At 41.4% G+C, this 16,425-nt stretch overlaps 1 protein-coding gene and 1 gene segment (V, D, J or C); one reads left to right on the top strand and one right to left on the bottom strand.

Annotated features, from left to right (window-relative positions):
* Window positions 1-831: 831 nt before the first annotated feature.
* Prss58 (serine protease 58) lies at window positions 832-6,163 on the top strand. The gene is made up of 5 exons (XM_055601993.1): window positions 832-871; window positions 3,593-3,731; window positions 3,926-4,182; window positions 5,663-5,802; window positions 6,014-6,163. Exons 1-5 carry the CDS (start codon window positions 832-834, stop codon window positions 6,161-6,163), a joined length of 726 nt encoding a protein of 241 aa, XP_055457968.1.
* A 6,545-nt stretch (window positions 6,164-12,708) lies between these two features.
* LOC129672554 (T-cell receptor beta chain V region E1-like) lies at window positions 12,709-13,423 on the bottom strand. The segment is given in 2 exon segments: window positions 12,709-13,121; window positions 13,369-13,423. Coding segments are annotated over 2 exon segments (468 nt in total).
* Window positions 13,424-16,425: the final 3,002 nt, after the last annotated feature.

The following is a 16,425-nucleotide window of genomic DNA, read 5'->3' as shown; positions in this document are numbered from 1 at the left end:
GGGGGGGGGGGGCCGGGGGCTCATGGGTTTTGTTTTGGGGGGGGGGGGGGGGGGGGGGGGGGGGGGGCAGTGGGCCACTCAGATTTCCACTGCTGCAAGGAGGGAGGGGCAGCATCAATTCACCACAGCTTGGGGGGTCCTCAAGATGGCTGGGTGGGGAGTTGAGGTGGCCTTCCCTACTCCTTAAGATTGCTACAGTCTGGGGCTTCTGCTGCAGTGATCTGTTGGGACTGCTTGGGGCAGCAGGCCACCTCAACTTGGCGGGCTGCCCCGCATCTTGGGGCCCTGGCTTCTGGGGTATTAATCCTGATGAGACTTGATAATCTAGGGTCAGATGGCAAGAGAGAAGGACACCCCCTTTCAACGGACAAGGGGAAGGGGATACCGGAGAAAAGGGAGGAAGGGTATACCGGAGAAAAGGGAGGAAGGGTGGGACCGGGAGGAGATAAGGGAGGAGGCTACAATCGGGATATAAAATGAATAAATTGTAAGAAGAAAAAAATTAATGGAAAAACGACTGGGAAAAAATGTTGGGCTGACACTGTGGGCCACCAGAGCTCTCTCTACGATGGTGAACGGCTGGCTTTGATCCTTTGATCCCGCTGTTCCCAGGGCCATCTCTGATGCTCTGGCAGCTTGGCCACCACAACCTCTGTGGCAGAAAGCAGTAGGTTGCAGTGTCGCCAGCCCAACTGGTACCTTTTCATAAAGTAAACCTCTCCACTGAAATAATTCATGGATATTTTTTCTCACTTCGATCTCTCTCTTGATTTATCATATGTATTTCATCTCAGCTAAACTCCAGCTCATAAAATGACTTTCAACATCATAATGAAATCTGTCTTCCTCTGCATTCTTTCAACTCTGCTTGGTGAGTATCTACACAGCCATCTCTATTTGCCAAAAAGGAGTCCTTGGAAAGGCATGGGAGATAGAAAAATGCTGGCAGCATCATTTCAGCCTTAGTATCTATCTCTAAGCCCTGCCAAGTACCTTCCCAATTTAGTTGCTCCCTGTGGCAACACCTGCCTTCTGCATTTCAAGTTGATTGCTTATGTACTTTGAGGGAGCCTTGGACATTGGCACCCCTCTGAGAGATACATTTCACATTAGAAGCTGTCTCTGGACCTTCTGGAGCATGAGATGTTGTGGCACAGAAACAGGAAGTGAAAGCCCAGGTTAAAAGAGGAATCCAATGAAGGAGTGTACCAGCAGACTTAAAGTTGAATATGTCCTGATATGGTTCAGCTCCACACCACATGTCCACTGTGTTAGGGAAATGATTGTTCTATCTTCTAAACATACCCTAAATCAATCACATCTCAACATACCCACTAGTCATGAGGCTCCAAACCAACATCTCTTCACTGGAGTATCCATTTACTCTTCTAATTGGCCCCTCCATTTTGGTATGCTCTGCTTCAAAGGATTCTAACACGGTGCTGTCATGGCCACTCATTTTAAATCTTAAAGTGGCCACACCTTCATTTAGAATACAAGTCTGCACAATTCCAACATTGCACAGACCCCCCCCCTATCCTTTCTATATCATTCTCCACCACCATCATCCTTAACTCATGCCATGAGCCACACTAGCCTCTGTGATTTTCCTTAAACAAGACCTAGATATTTTAATCTGGCTGTAGATAGATTTTTTTTCTCTTTCTGGAGTCTCTGGCCTCACATACCTGATGATCTGATTCCTTTGCCTCCATGGCATTGTTTTCTGCCTGTTAGGTCAACCCTAGCCATTGGTTGTTGCATGATGCTTGACTTCATGGGCTGACACCCTCCCCCCCAAACACACACAACTGGTACTGATTTTCCATCTTTCACTGGGCCTAACTTTATCCCTGTAGCTTTAACCACCATCTAGCATGATAGTTTATTTACTTAGGTTTTATGTTTATTTTTTTTTAATGTTTACCAATTTAGATGTTTGAGAGCACAGCATTTATACTCTGTACTCTGGCACTGACATTAACTCTTTTGCAGAGCACTTAATGTCTCTTTGAAATATTTTAGCTATGATGTTCATGACAGTTTTAATCCATGTATTTTAAAGAACCAGCCATTGTTTTAAACCACACAAACCTTCCTCAGAACTGGAATATGTTTTATTTTCTGGAGAATCCACACATTTAAAGCGTACATTTCTATCTTCAAGGTGCTCCCAAGGTAGAAGAAGTTATAGGTAGTGAACCAAATGGGTACTACCAAAAGCATCCAGATCCATGAGGAACTGATACATGATACAGGCTAGGTGACAATATTTGTAAAACATATCTACTAAGATATCTGTGTCCAAAAACGCAACGATATATTAAAACTCAACACTAAACAAGCAAGCTGACTTGAAAGTGGATCTATGATAGGAGCAGGCAGTGACCTTGCTGAATGTTTCAGTCTCCTTGGATTGCCAAAATAAGTACCATAGTCTGGGCGGCTTGAGCAACAAACACTACTTTTCTCATAGATCTGAAAGTTGGAAACTCAATTCTTAATATCTATTTTATTCACAAGCTAACTAAAGCTCCTAAACACAGCCTGGCATACACTAGTGCTTAACATTAATTGACAGAATTACTCCCTTGTTGTTCTCAGACTCTGCAAGCATTTGTTCTGCCCCCCCCATGGGTACTGCCTTTAATTGTCCATGGTACAGTTGTTGGAAAGAGAGGGATGACTTGTGAAAGTGCTTGTGATAGATACTCTTCGCATTGCTGTGGCCAAAGAACTAACAAAAAGCAACACAAAGGAGAAAAGATCCATTTGGCTCATGAGTTGGGGTACAGTTCATTATGTTGTGGAAGGCATGATGATAAGAGCAACTTCTGAAATGGTAGCAGAAGCATGATGCTGCTTGCTCACATCCAGACAGATCAGAGACTGGGCAGGAAGTGGACTAAGCTATCAATCTCAGCACTTCCTCCCAAGGGATCTACTTCCTCAAAGATCACCACCAGCTGGCACTCAAGTGTTCAAACATGTGAGCCTACAGAGGGCATTTTAAATCCAAATGTTAACAACATTCTAAAATTGGTGAAATGGTTTAGTATTTAGTAAGTCTAACAGTTTCCACTTAATTATATAAAAGAGAGAGATTGTATTTCTTGTAAGCATCATTTCTTTATTATTATGTATGTAAGATTGGTGGGGTGGGGCACATTGATATGGTACATTTGTAATGTGGGCTGCTTTATGAGGTGGATGATCTCATTCTATCTTTGATTCTGAGGAGATCAAACTCAGGTTACCAGGTTTGCTCAGCAAGTGTTCTATTCATTAAACTTTCTTACAAGGCCTTAGAAAACTCATATTTCAAATGAAAGAATATTTCTTTACAATTAAAAGGATAAACACTTTTTAATGTAGGTTTTTCTATTACCTGTAATTTTCTTCAGAACAAAATAAGTCACTTTAAAGACTTGATTAACCACTTGGAAGTGCTTAAGAGGAGGGTTCAATAACTTGAAGCTAGTGAATTAATTTCCATTTTTTTTTTTACTTTGTTGTAGTTTTGAACTTTTTGTTTTTGTTTCAAGGGTTTTCTTAGTTATTAATTTTTTTAATTGCATTGTTTTCTTTTCAGGTACCTTTGCCTATAATGCAGATCACGTAGCTGGTGCCACACCCCCCTACTTGGTCTACCTGATGTCTGATTATTTGCCCTGCACTGGAGTCCTGATACATCCTCTTTGGGTGATCACAGCTGCACACTGCAATTTACCGTGAGTGATAAGGACCTCAGACCATTTTGTTCTTTGAATTCTGAGCTTAGCTATAGACCCATTAACCTGTATATCACTCTCAAGAAATGAGGCAAGGAAGATCTTCTAGGAATGTTATTTAGGGAAGGCTAATTAAGGTCCATATGATTGCAGAAACTTTGATAAGCGGTTTATAAACATCCTTATCATTCTAGGAAACTTCGGGTGATTCTTGGGGTCACAAGCCCAACAGATCCCACTGAAAAGAATGTGGAAGTGTCTGGCTATGAGAAAATAATCCGTCATCCATCCTACTCAGCCTCTTCTATTTTGTATGACGTGATGTTAATCAAACTGTCAAGAATAATTAGACCTAGCAGATACGTGAAAACGGTCAAGCTGCCACAACATATCGTGCCTGTGGATACAGAATGCTCTGTCTCGACTTGGGCCTACAATCTATGTGACAGCAGTGAGTTCAAGGCATTAAGTGATGACATCTGATTTTCTGGTATTTTCTTGGGATTCCCCTCTAAGCTTCTGCAGTTCTGCTTTTATAGGACTTCCTTCAAGCTTCTGCTTTCACCATTTCCTTTTCCTTCAATGCATTGGGAGACTTTCAAGTCTTTTTTCTGTTGTATCTTTCTATCTTCTTTGTTTATGAATATGAAAGAAATAGCTTCAAAGAAAATATATATATATGTCTAGGCCTAACTTGATGTGTAACAGCACTTCATCTCTCTCAGAATTTCAATTTCTTCACTCTAAGATGAAATGCAACACCGTCGAAGGCTTTCAAACCATTTCAAGCAATGAATGGCTCAAGTCCTTGAAATATAAAATGTATAATAAATCAAATATAAGATAAACCATAACATTGTGGGAAATCAGATAGTATATCATTATGTAGAATTGAATTAAAAGATACATCTGAAGAGTTATTATAATAAATAATAATATATTGTATAATTAAAATCACAAAAATGCTTAGAAGAATAAATTTCTATATGCTCATGACCACCCGAAAATGATAACCTGGGTATGAGAAGGAAAGCGACTCCCCCTCCACACACACAGAAAGAAAACATGAACCTTAATTTGATTTATTTCACAAAGCAAACAATTCTAAAATAACTCTCGAAATGAGCGTGGAGCTGTGAAATTATTGTTATAGTAGAAAGTGAAGCAAAGGAGCTCAATGTTTACTTTCAAAAATTAGTGTCATGTTTTCAAGTAAAGACATTCAAATAAATTAAGAAAAAGTTAAATCTCAAAACATAAAGACTCCCTAAGAAGACCGCCTATAGATCGATGCTGCTTTGATCTCTGTATCCAGGACAAGTTAGACAACTTTTCTTACGGGTATGCATTGCAGGCAATGCTCGTGAGACTTTGATGGAAAAGAAGCAGGTTGAATTAATTAGGAACCAGAAGACACCATGTTAAGCTGATTATATTGTACTACTTAGTCTGGTTGGGGTTTTTCCTTTTATTAGTGTCTTGGGTGACTATTTATTATCATAATAATAATTATTATTATTAATTGTTGCTGTTACTTACCAGATAATTATGTAGCTTAACCATCTGACAAATAAGAAATTAGACCACATATTTCTAAATTCCCTCAGGCTCCAAAATTTGTATAACAAAAGACACTCTAAATGTTTCCATTTCCAGAAAAAAAGAAAAAAACTGAAGCAATTTGCTTCATTTTGTTGCAAGACTATCTCAAATATACAAACCACCCTCTTAAACGGATAGACAGTTGCTTTATGACAAGTTGTTAATTTAATAATCTCCTGTATACTTATTGTTTAAACTTCTTGGTTCTCATTTCTCAAAATTTGAACTCCTTTTCTGATAATAGAACAAACGTGGGAAAGAAGGAAGCAAAACTGCACTTTGGTGCTTAAGAGAACTCATGAGAATTATGATATCCCTCTTTTCTCTAGCCAAGGACCCTGACTTACTGCAGACTGTGAATATCTCTGTAATCTCCAAGGATGAGTGTCATAATGCCTATAAATCCTATGACATCAAAGAAAACATGATCTGTGTGGGCATTGTGCCAGGACGAAGGCTGCCCTGCAAGGTAACATAATCTTTTTAAACTTTATTTACTTATTCACTTTATATCCTAACCATAGCCCTTTCCCTCCCTCCCCTATTCCTCAGATAAAGGGAGACTCCCACCAACCCATCCATCCCAATTTATTAGTTTACTCTCCATGCCTTGCTTCAGTATGTAATTTTTTTTTTTATCTTCTGCCAGAAAGATGACCTGGTTTTCTTCTTTCTGGCAGGAAGTTTCAGCTGCTCCAGCAGTCTGCGATGATGTACTTTATGGAATCCTGACTTACGCAGATGGCTGTGTTTTGAGAGCTGATGTTGGCATCTACGCTAGCATCTTTCACTACATGCCCTGGATTGAAGCTACCATAAAAAATAATTGAGCTCCAACAACACCAAGCATTCTGAAACATGACACATCTTGTGCTCCTACCCAATCTCACAATCAAAATAAATGGGCTCATTGGATTGTGACAGGCACACCAGCCAACTTCCTCTGTGCATGCAGCGATTTAGTAGTCACTTCACATACACCCTCTCTCTCCCATCACTGAAAACGAGAAACTCAAGACTTGTCATTTCTCAATGCAGCTGATAATAGGATTGTTGAAAAGGGGCCACAGTCATCTAGGGGTATCAAATTCCCTACCACTAGTACTGAGTTAGGCATGTTTTCAGAAAGTTAAACACATCATTTTGGAAAAGGTTTTCTGACAATGAATGAGCTAATTAGAGGAATCAATTAGAAGAAGAGCTTAAAAATGAGGACTGGAATAGACACTGCACTGTCTCAGATACACACAATTCTAATAGCAAACATGGATAAAGCTTGCTCACTCATTTGGGGTGTCTATTTGCAAAGTTCACTGGAACTTATAACAGCAGATAAATAGGAGTTGCAGAAGTAATTTTCCCAGCCTACATCTGTCTTTTCATGTAGTTAATGTTTTGAGGTAAATATTCAGAGTAATGGGTTTCATCAAAGCATCCTTACCCACCCATGCCATTCTATTTTGCTCCCATGCATTGACTCCACAGTAGCTACCTCAGAAACTCTACTTTGTTCTGTTTTTCACTCAAGCAAGCATTCTTCTTCTGTCTTCTCTTTCCTTATCATTTCCACAGATCTGGTCAGATACACAAAGATTTAACTGACAGGTTTCCATGGTAGTTTTCTTTGGCCAGTTGTCTAGAGAATTAAAAAGCAGCAGCAAAGACAATCTGTAGCAATTACAAGTAGACCACTGGAGCTTTTCAGTACAGAAAGTTCTGAGCCAAATCTTGTCCTCTTAGAGGTTCTAAAACCTCCAAACCATCTAAGCTTCACCTAAGAGTTCCGGAACCAAAACTGTGTGAATCACTAAGTGTGAAAATGAGTGTGTCATTCTTCACTTTTTTTATGAAGTGAAATTTTAGTTACAGGAGAAACTAGTAGTATTAAGCAAGTTTTAAATTGTATTAAAATGTTTTCCAGCTTAAGCAACTGTGAAGTCTTCACCACTGGTACACTGCAGCTGAGGTTTCTGAATTCCACAAGTTTGGGTGCTGTCTGTTTTACCATAAGCTCTAAGAAGTAACTTCTTTTATTGGAAATAAATTTAGTGAGAGGGAAGGTAGAATGCTTAAGTCACAAAGGCAATCCAAAGATGGTAGTGATTACAAAGTGAAGACACAAATCCTCAACATACTTCTCTGGTCCTATGTTTTGTGATGGATTAAGATGAGACCAGTGACACTTCCAGATAGTGAGAATGAATAACACAGCTAAGACTCAAGTTGCATAGAATGGTATTAACACATTGAAGGCACTCAGAGCACAGTCAAGAGCTCATTGAGAATCCATGTTACCATCTCCTTAAACCTATTATTTTAGTCCATTTGGGATGCTTTAAAAAATGGTATATACTCACTTATAAGTGGACCTTAGACATATAATATAGAATAAACATACTAAAATCTGTACATATAAGGAAGCTAAACAAGAAGGAGGACCCTGGGTAAGATGCTCAATATTCATTCAGAAAGGCAAACTGGACAGACATCAGAAGAGGGAGAAAACAGGGAACAGGACAGGAGCCTATCACAGAGGGCCTCTGAAAGACTTTACCCAGCAGGATATCAAAACATATACTGAGACTCATAGCCAAACTTTGGACAGAGTGCAGGGAATCTTATGAAAGAAGAGGGAGATAGAAAGACCTAGAGGGGAGCTCCACAAGGAGAGCAACAGAACCAAAAAGTCTGGTTCAGGGGTCTTTTCTGAGACTGATACTCCAAAGACCATGCATGGAGATAATCCAGAACCCCTGCTCAGATGTAGCCCATGGCAGCTCAGTGTCTAAGAGGGTTTCCCAGTAATAGGAACAGGGTCTGTCTCTGACATGAACTCATGGGCTGGCTTTTTTATCATCTCCACCTGAGGGGGAAACAGCCTTACCAGTCCACAGAGGAAGACAATGAAGCCAGTCCTGATGAGACCTGATAAGAGGAGAAGGTCCTTCCCTATCATTGGATTGGGAGAGGGGTCTAGAAGAAGAAGAGGGCGGGATTGGGAGGGGTTAAGAGGGGACTACAGCTGTGATACAAAGTGAATAAACTGTAACTAATAAAAATTAAAAAATAAAACTAGAAACTTGTAAACTACAAGTGGAAAACAAGCCTTTAGAGTCCAATGACAGCAGTTTTGATACATCCTCAAATGGAAGAATGCATAATGGCAAAAAATAAGAAACCATTTAGTTCTTGAAGCCTCTATATAAGATGCTACTCACATCCATGAAAATGTAGCCTTCACCTCAAACACCACTGTTCATGAGGTGAGTTTCAACATGAATCTTAAAGGACACAAATGTACATAGGTACATTTGAATGTTCCCTATATACCTCTTGATCAGAGGAGAGATTGTTTTAAACTCCACAGAATCACAGAGTACCAATGGATATTCTGACGTAATTTGGCTGTACATGTTCTGCTTTTAACCCAGAATGATAGCAGCGTCCTTAAATGTAAAATAGGAGACGGACTGTTGTTTCAACCTCCAAGGGCTGAGCAAAAATTACAAAGCAAATTTTTTGTCTTTGGAGCTACCTTCAACCCTCTTGGTTACCACCTTCATGTAAATAAAGCTGAAAGTTCTCCAGTCCCCAATGGATATTCATGGTCTCCTATTTAACTAATGACTGACATGATTCTAAATTCTATTTCGCCAACATCCTTACATCTCTGTCTAATCTTCTGGGCTCAGTTTTCATTCTCCCAAAGATGATGCTGACTTCTCATAATAGCAGTGAGGTTGTTCTCAAGTGCCAGTTACCTTGGTGTATTTGGAATTATTTCTTCAGAAATATTTCTGACTTATTAGATCGTGGAGCCCGAAAGAATAATAATGGGTATATATGTATACACACACACACACACACACATACACACACACACACGTACATATAAGAATGGCTCTTGTTTAAAAAAAAATTAGATAACAAATGCTAGTGGGGATGTGGAAAAAAAGAGCCCCATTAAAATACTGATGCATATGTAAATTTATATAGCCACTACAGAAAACAATACTGAAGCTTTTCAAATTTTTTTCAAGTGGAAGTTCATATGAGCCAACAATACCATGTTTATTGCAATAACCAAGAAATGAAAACTGAGTTTCCATAAAATGAATGTATGAAACTATGTAGCACATATGCCCAGCATAATACCATTCAGCCACACAAAGAATGAAATGGTGGTTAGGTTACCAGGGGCTGGGAAAGTGAGGAAGAAGGAGAGAAGTGAAGACATGGATCAGTGTGGGCTGAGCTCTAGTCAGATAGGAGGAAGCTCTGTTATGCCATTGCACAGTAAGGGAGTATCAGCAAGTATACACGCTGTATCTCTAAACATCTCAAGAAAGAACTTTTGATGTTTTTACCATAAAAATTCAGGACATAGATATATTTAACTTTTGAACATCTCAAAATGTGAGTGTTGAGTCATCACATGGTATCTCATTCATATTTATAAGTTTAATGTTTTAAAAGAATACTTTTCGAGGTACAGAAGCAGAAATTTACAATCTCAGCCCTTGGGAGGCTGAAACAGGATGATTAGGAGTTTAAGGACAGCCTCAGCTATATGAGGCCAGCCTGGGTTACATGAGCAAATAAAAGTGCATTTTTCAGACTTTCTGCTGGCAGTGTACACCAGTCTGGGAGCAGAATCTGCACATGTCCAGTTGTATGATTTGGATAACCTTAGAGTCTACAATGGGAAGTTGTGAAATTTCACACCAACCTCAGGAAAGGATCCATACCAACGTTTGCAGTGAGGTGAACTAACCAGATGGTTTTCATTCACAAGCAACCCGGCCTCTTGTCTGAGATTCAGGTTCTGCACCTCCATATTTGCCATTCACGGCTCATTTTTAAATCACCCTTGTCACCTACCATTCCTCTGTGAGATTCAAGCACCTAACTAGCTCCTTCCATCTGAACCCCACACTCCCTCCACTAACAAAATGTTTTTAGGACTCTGTGATTTTATTCCTACCTGGCCTACCTGCTGTCAATCTTCCTCCTGATTTTGAAATGGGACACGATGAATGTGCTGCTGTGTGAGAGAATTAACACATATGTGAGAGAAACATGGAGGGTCCCAGAAAAGCATTGAAAGCTACTGTGAAAGTGGGGGAACTGAAGGAGAGTCCTCCAAGTATCCCTGGCACCATTTCTGGAGGAACAGTTTTCTAGAAACAATGTCTGAGAGTCTTATAAAAAGTGGCCTTTTCAACAGCACAGTTTTAGAAAAGTTCACCAACAGAAACTCATGGGCCAGGGCTCTGGTGCCCTCTGGGTTAGCGTGCAACTCCAGCATAAGGCAATTCAGTGCCACAGGCAGATGAACTGAAGGAGTAGATGAGATAGATGAGGGTCTACCAAATAAACTTGACTGCCATGAAGAATTATGGGTAAATAGTGCCCCCTAGTGGAAAGACCCTTCATTCCCCACAGTGCTGAGGTAACCTTACCTCAACCAAAGAGGTAGTCTTGATTTGTCTTAATTGCTGCTCACTCTCATAACTTTCAGTTGCCCACACCTACCTCAGATCTGGTTCAGGATGTATATGCTTCATACTAGTTCACTCTACTGTCTTCCTCTCCTTCCTCCCCCTCCTTCCCTTGTCTTTTTCTTGTTTCCTTTTCTGATCTTCTTTCTTCCCTCTTCCTCCATTGCTCCCCCTGCCGACCCCAGCCTTGCTCTGTGATTATGAAATTCCTGTTTGCTTGGCTATTGAGCCTCCTTGTTCTGCTCTTTACCTGGGGGTGTGTAGAGGAATGAATGTTAATTCAGAACATGGTTGTTCTGGCAAGAGATCACATCCGAAGACCTTCTAGGTTTGTGTGATCGAGCTGGAATACAAACATGCCTTTAATCCAGGAGACAGAGGCAAGCAGATCTGAGTTTAAGGCCAGCCTGATAAATAGCAAGATTCAGGTAAAGAAAAGCTTAGACTCAGGTAGCACACACCTTTAATTCCAAGCAATAAAGGTAAAGTTATTTTGTAAAAGGAAGGACCCATGCTTGAAAATGACGAGACTGGCAGAGAAGGTGACAAATCACTGAAAGACTTGACAGAATAAGATTTGCCAAACTCTCAGGAGAAGAGAAAGAAAAGGGAAGCTACTTAATGGGCAGTGCAGAGAGAGGAGGCAGTTTTACCAGGACAGATAAACAGAGACAGGTTAAAGAGAGAACAAGTTAAACATAGGTAGAGACAGAATGAGCCAGAAAATTAGAAGGGGCTGAGAGATTAGAGTAGACTGAATAAGTCAGCTGTGAGAGGAGTTTGAGCCAGAATAGCCGAGTTGAACCAGCCAGCCCAGAGCTCTGGAAGAACAAGTAAGGGTGAGCTTACTAAGCAGTAAGTCGAGAGGCTTCAAACCTTCTATGCCTAGGTTAGATTGTACAGAGACTAGAAGCTTCTAGGACTGGCAGAGGGAGGCAGTAAGCTTCCAAGACAACAACTGAACCGGGAGAATGAAAGTTACTTTTACAGGAGTGGTCTTGTTGGGTTGCGAATCTAGTTCTGCCTTAAGGCATTTTTAGGACATTTACTGAGCCCTAAATGACAATTCTAGACCCTTATATTTTTTCCCGAGGGGTATATTTTCTGAAAGATGAGTTCAAATAGCTCACCTCTGGTTTAGGCACAGTGCTCATCAGTTTTTTTGTTGTAGTTTTTGTTTTTTAATTTTTTTTAACTGCTTTGACTAAACTGGTAATTGGCAAGAAAAAAATCTAGATTAAGTAGCTTTGAGCTTTGCTATGTTAAATGGCATATTGAAACAATATTTTATGTATAATAGCATAATTAATGCAAAATAAATTGAACTATTAAAGGGATACAAAGAACATTTTAAGATTGAGTTGTGAGGTCAAAGTGGGTATTGGTAACAAAAACTTGGGCATCACAGAAACAAGGGTATTTACGTAAAGGGTGAAACAATGGTATTTATTTAAAGGGTGTAGTCTGAGCTGCACATTCTGAAATTCAGCCCATGTTAATCTGAGCTCTGGGAAGGTCTTAATCCCAGCCCCACACTGGGAGTTGATACCGGCATCTCATGCAACCTGCTTTTCACCAAGCGTTTTGTGGAAGGAAGAGCTCACAGCAGCTGCCTGGGTTTTATTTTTTGCTGCTCAGCATCATGTCCTACTAAAAAGTCCACCTGAACTGTGTTGCTTGATCCTCATAACTGCCTTGCCACATTTGTTGCCTACACTCTACAAAATCAGAAACTGAAGTGCAGGAGGGTAAGAGACATCTTCCAACCTCACAAGTGGGAGGCCCAAAGTCTGTGCTCTGAGCTCTCTACACACAAGGTTAAGTTGCCATGTGGCACAACAAGTGGTAAATCATCAGGGAGGGTGCACTTTTTGCTAGGGCAAGGGGTTGAGAAGTCTGGGTAGAAAGGGCTTGCGGAGGATCAAGGACTGGGAGGCAGCACAGTGCTTGTGTGGTTTTTGATGCAATGCCCCCACAGAGCTTACCACTGTGTCTCTGCTGCAGGTGCAGTACAAGGTTCTGCCCTGGGTCATGTTGGCCACTTCTAGCCTCAGCTCTGTATCAGTGACCCGTGTGGCCAAGTAATCAGCGCCAGGCAGAGATTTGACCTCTTTGTCCCCAGGAGCCCGTAGAGTGACCAGCCACTGCAGTTGTTGTTGGGGATCCTGCTGATACCAGCTCATCCAGGGATACTGAGAATTCTTCAAGATGCAGCGCAGGGTCTTAGCTTGACCACGTGGTACCAGACCCCATCTTGGCTTTTGCTCCAACAAAGAGACTGTGGTGTCTGAAACACAGACAGGCTAAGATGAAGGTGGACAACCCCATGTGTAGCCAACTGACCTAAATCCAGAAGAGAAAAATCATGAGTTATGCAGGCAGAAGGATGCTGAGAGCAGATTCCTTGGCCAAGGAAAGTAGCTATGCCAGATGACTGTCTTAAAGGACCTAGGGCAGCTTCTCTGCTTGCTAAGCTAAAGTGATCTGACTTTTCACGTCCCTCCACCAACTGGCTTCCTCCGTTGTCACCTGACCTGTAGTCACAGAAGCCATGAGTACACAGAGGCACAGAATGGAGAACTGCCACATCCCTGACCCCTCAAGTTCTCTCCAGCAGGACATCAGGCATGAGAGGAGGACCCAAGCCAGTTAGGTGCCAACCAGAAACTTAAGTCTTGAGCCTGAAGTTCCAAAGAGTGTGACTTCCTCCGGAAACCCACTAGCTCATTTCATCTTTCCTCTACAGTGCAAACCTCAAACTGAAAATTTGCACCCTTCTTGCTGTTTAAGCGTGACTATGCTCTCTCATTCACACCCCTGCACACTACACACTCACCAAGTAGATCAGTATGCAAAGACTGGGCCCTGCACCCTCTCAGTAGTGATCAGGTATTTCCAGAAGTAGTTTGATTTTGAGTCTCAGCTCTTTCAAGGGAGTGAAATATCTCCATATAACCAAGCAATGGTTAAAGAACTGAACAAAGACAGCTCTCACCCACAGGCTTCACATGTGGAGGCTGTTGCAGGCTTATATCAGGCAGCTTGCTGTGGACACTCATCTATCTGACTCCAGGAATGCAAATACAAAATCAAAATGAGAGCTTTTTCCAGAATAAAGGAAAACATGACCCTTTTTGTAAGTGACCTGGCAGATATAAAGATATTCTAAAGAGACACTTGTGTCTTTCAAACTGACTACCAGGCTTTTGATACAATGACCCCAAAGAAAGGGGAATTTCCCCAGGAATCACATGCTGGGAGAAGAAAAACACACAAGCCAGACTGTGAAAGTGTCTCTTGGAAAGAGATTTCACACAATTTTAACAAGCCTAAGCAGTGATAGGTCACTGGGGGGCAGGATGATACTTTGATCTAGACTGTTTATCCTTGGCCCTTTAAACTTCCATCTCACTTCACGACCCCCAAGATTGACTTAGGAGTTCACTGCCTTCCTTTTGCCCTGTTCCCAATGTGTCCATACTGAATAAATCTTTTTTTCGGCTTTTCATTATTGTTTTGGTTTTGTTTAATTGGCTTATTGAGGACAGGTGAACAGAGTTGGCTTGGGGTACTGGCTTATGTTGGGTCTCAAACTGGAGACAAATGCCTAACTCTAACTGATGTGCCTATTTATTGAGTCAAGAATCCCTTAGGCATTACCTATTACATGCTGTGACTGGCATTCTCCTGCCCCCTACCCTAAACTTCTCCAGCCCTGTGTCTGAGCCTTCCCCACTTGCCTTTCCCTATACAATCCAGCCAGTTTTCTATGCTGGCCTTTTCTTCTTTTGTTTACCCTCTCTCCCCCCACTCTTCCCTTTCTGTTCCTGCTACTATCCCCCCATATCCAGACACTGTGTCATGTTCACTCTGGACTGTCCCAGAAGTTTCTGCCTTTGACTATAATTCCCCTCATATTTACAATAAAAATCGTCCCCATACTTTGTGAGCAATCATGTCCTCATCCTTTTTATTTCCTTTTTCATTCAGCTTTGACCTTCCAAGTTTGATAATGCTTTCACCCTTCATTTTTCTAGAGCATTGCTTTTGAAAAAAACAAGTTCTTCCAGCCTCTATAAATCTCTTTTTAAAAGCTGAATAAGTTCTCTATGAACCTTAAGAGCCAGGAAGAAAAGGGTAGAAAAGAGATTCCTTGGATTTAAAGTCATTGGCTCCTAGCTCTTCCCAGTGAGCCCTGTTCCTTTCCTAAGGGTAGAGCTCTGGCCAGCCAAGCTGACTGCTGAATAAGAGACCCTGGACCCTTCTAAATTTACTCAGCTGTCTGTCCTAGCTCCCTTCTTCAACTTAATCCTCTAATGAGATTGGGATCAGAGTGTCTCCTGCACTCCTGTTATCTCTTGCTAACCTTCCTGCCTTCCAAGGTCAGTGCCTCAAGAGATTGGCCTCTCTTATCTTAACCAGCTTGCAGGACTGAGCCAGGTTAAGCCTCTTTCTTCTAGATAAGATGGCTAGCTAGCTCCTCAGGGGCAGGACCAGCATTGGAGGTCATGGCTGCCTCCTTGGGATATCTCTCCATGCCCCCCTCCCCTCAAGGACATCTTAATCACTACTCAAGTGCACACAACAGTAGCCAACAACTTTTGCAGTAGCTCAATAGGCAATTCAAAGACTTTTCATGAGTTTTACTAAGTGGTTATTATATCTTTACTAAGATATATGCAGCTCAGAGAGCATCCTCTCATCTTTCCTTTGCCTAGACTCCTGTGTGTAGATGTGTGGTCCAACACATCTCAGGGGGAGTCCTAAGGGAATGTGTCTTCTTCTTCATTGTCTAGTGCATGTCAGACAATGGGGTCCAGTGAAAAGATTTACCTCCCCAAGTCAGCTATGGCAGTCACCAGGAGACAGGAGATGTGAATCTTGTACAGTGCACATTTCTCTTCTTCCCTGAGAAGCAATCAGCAAATGACACCAATTTTTTTCCACTATAACACAGGACCATGGCAAAGCACTCAGGGGCCTGCCACCCTGTGAATGTCAGTCACTGAAGAAATAATGTCAAGTGTGAAGATGAGGCAGGCTTCCTTATAGTCTCTCCATTCAACTTCACCACTAACAGCGTGTGTGAACACACACTACTGATGAAACCCTTCATGCTCCCTCTTACTTATCTACAAATTACACTAACTGGAATCATCATGCAATTAAATAGACCATAATTTCATTCTGCCCTATTATTCAAATATTCTTTTGTGCTTTAGTTGCTTACATAATATCAAGGTACTTGAAAGCACAAAAACTTCGCTAAACATGGTGGGGAGAGTAACTGAACTGTAATTTCTTTGAAAAGCAACTCCTGATTACGGTAGGGAAGATGAAGCACAAAGTGTCCCACAGGCAAATTCACATCTTTCCCTCTCTTTCTCTTCTTCTGCTTCATTATCTTCTTCTTTGTTTGTTTTTTGTTCGTTTTGTTTTTTGAGATGGTGTTTCTCTATGTAGCCTTGGCTGTCCTGGACTCACTTTGAAGATCAGGCTGGCCTTGAACTCACAGTGATCTGCCTGCCTCTGCCTCCCTGAGTGCTGAGACTAAAGGAGTGTACCACCACACCCATGCCCAGCTTTCCCCT

Source organism: Psammomys obesus, unplaced genomic scaffold, assembly GCF_907164565.1.
Source record: "Psammomys obesus unplaced genomic scaffold, mPsaObe1.curated_primary_1811, whole genome shotgun sequence".
Lineage (NCBI taxonomy): Eukaryota > Metazoa > Chordata > Mammalia > Rodentia > Muridae > Psammomys > Psammomys obesus.
Note: the sequence above shows the minus strand (reverse complement) of the source record. Positions and strands in the feature narration are given on the sequence as shown.

Excerpts from the sequence above, each read along its gene's own strand:
- Prss58 (XM_055601993.1), top strand. The coding sequence starts at position 832 with ATGAAATCTGTCTTCCTCTGCATTCTTTCAACTCTGCTTG. Across the intron at positions 872-3,592 it reads CATTCTTTCAACTCTGCTTG|GTACCTTTGCCTATAATGCA; the intron begins GTGAGTATCTAC and ends TTTTCTTTTCAG. Across the intron at positions 5,803-6,013 it reads GACGAAGGCTGCCCTGCAAG|GAAGTTTCAGCTGCTCCAGC; the intron begins GTAACATAATCT and ends TCTTTCTGGCAG.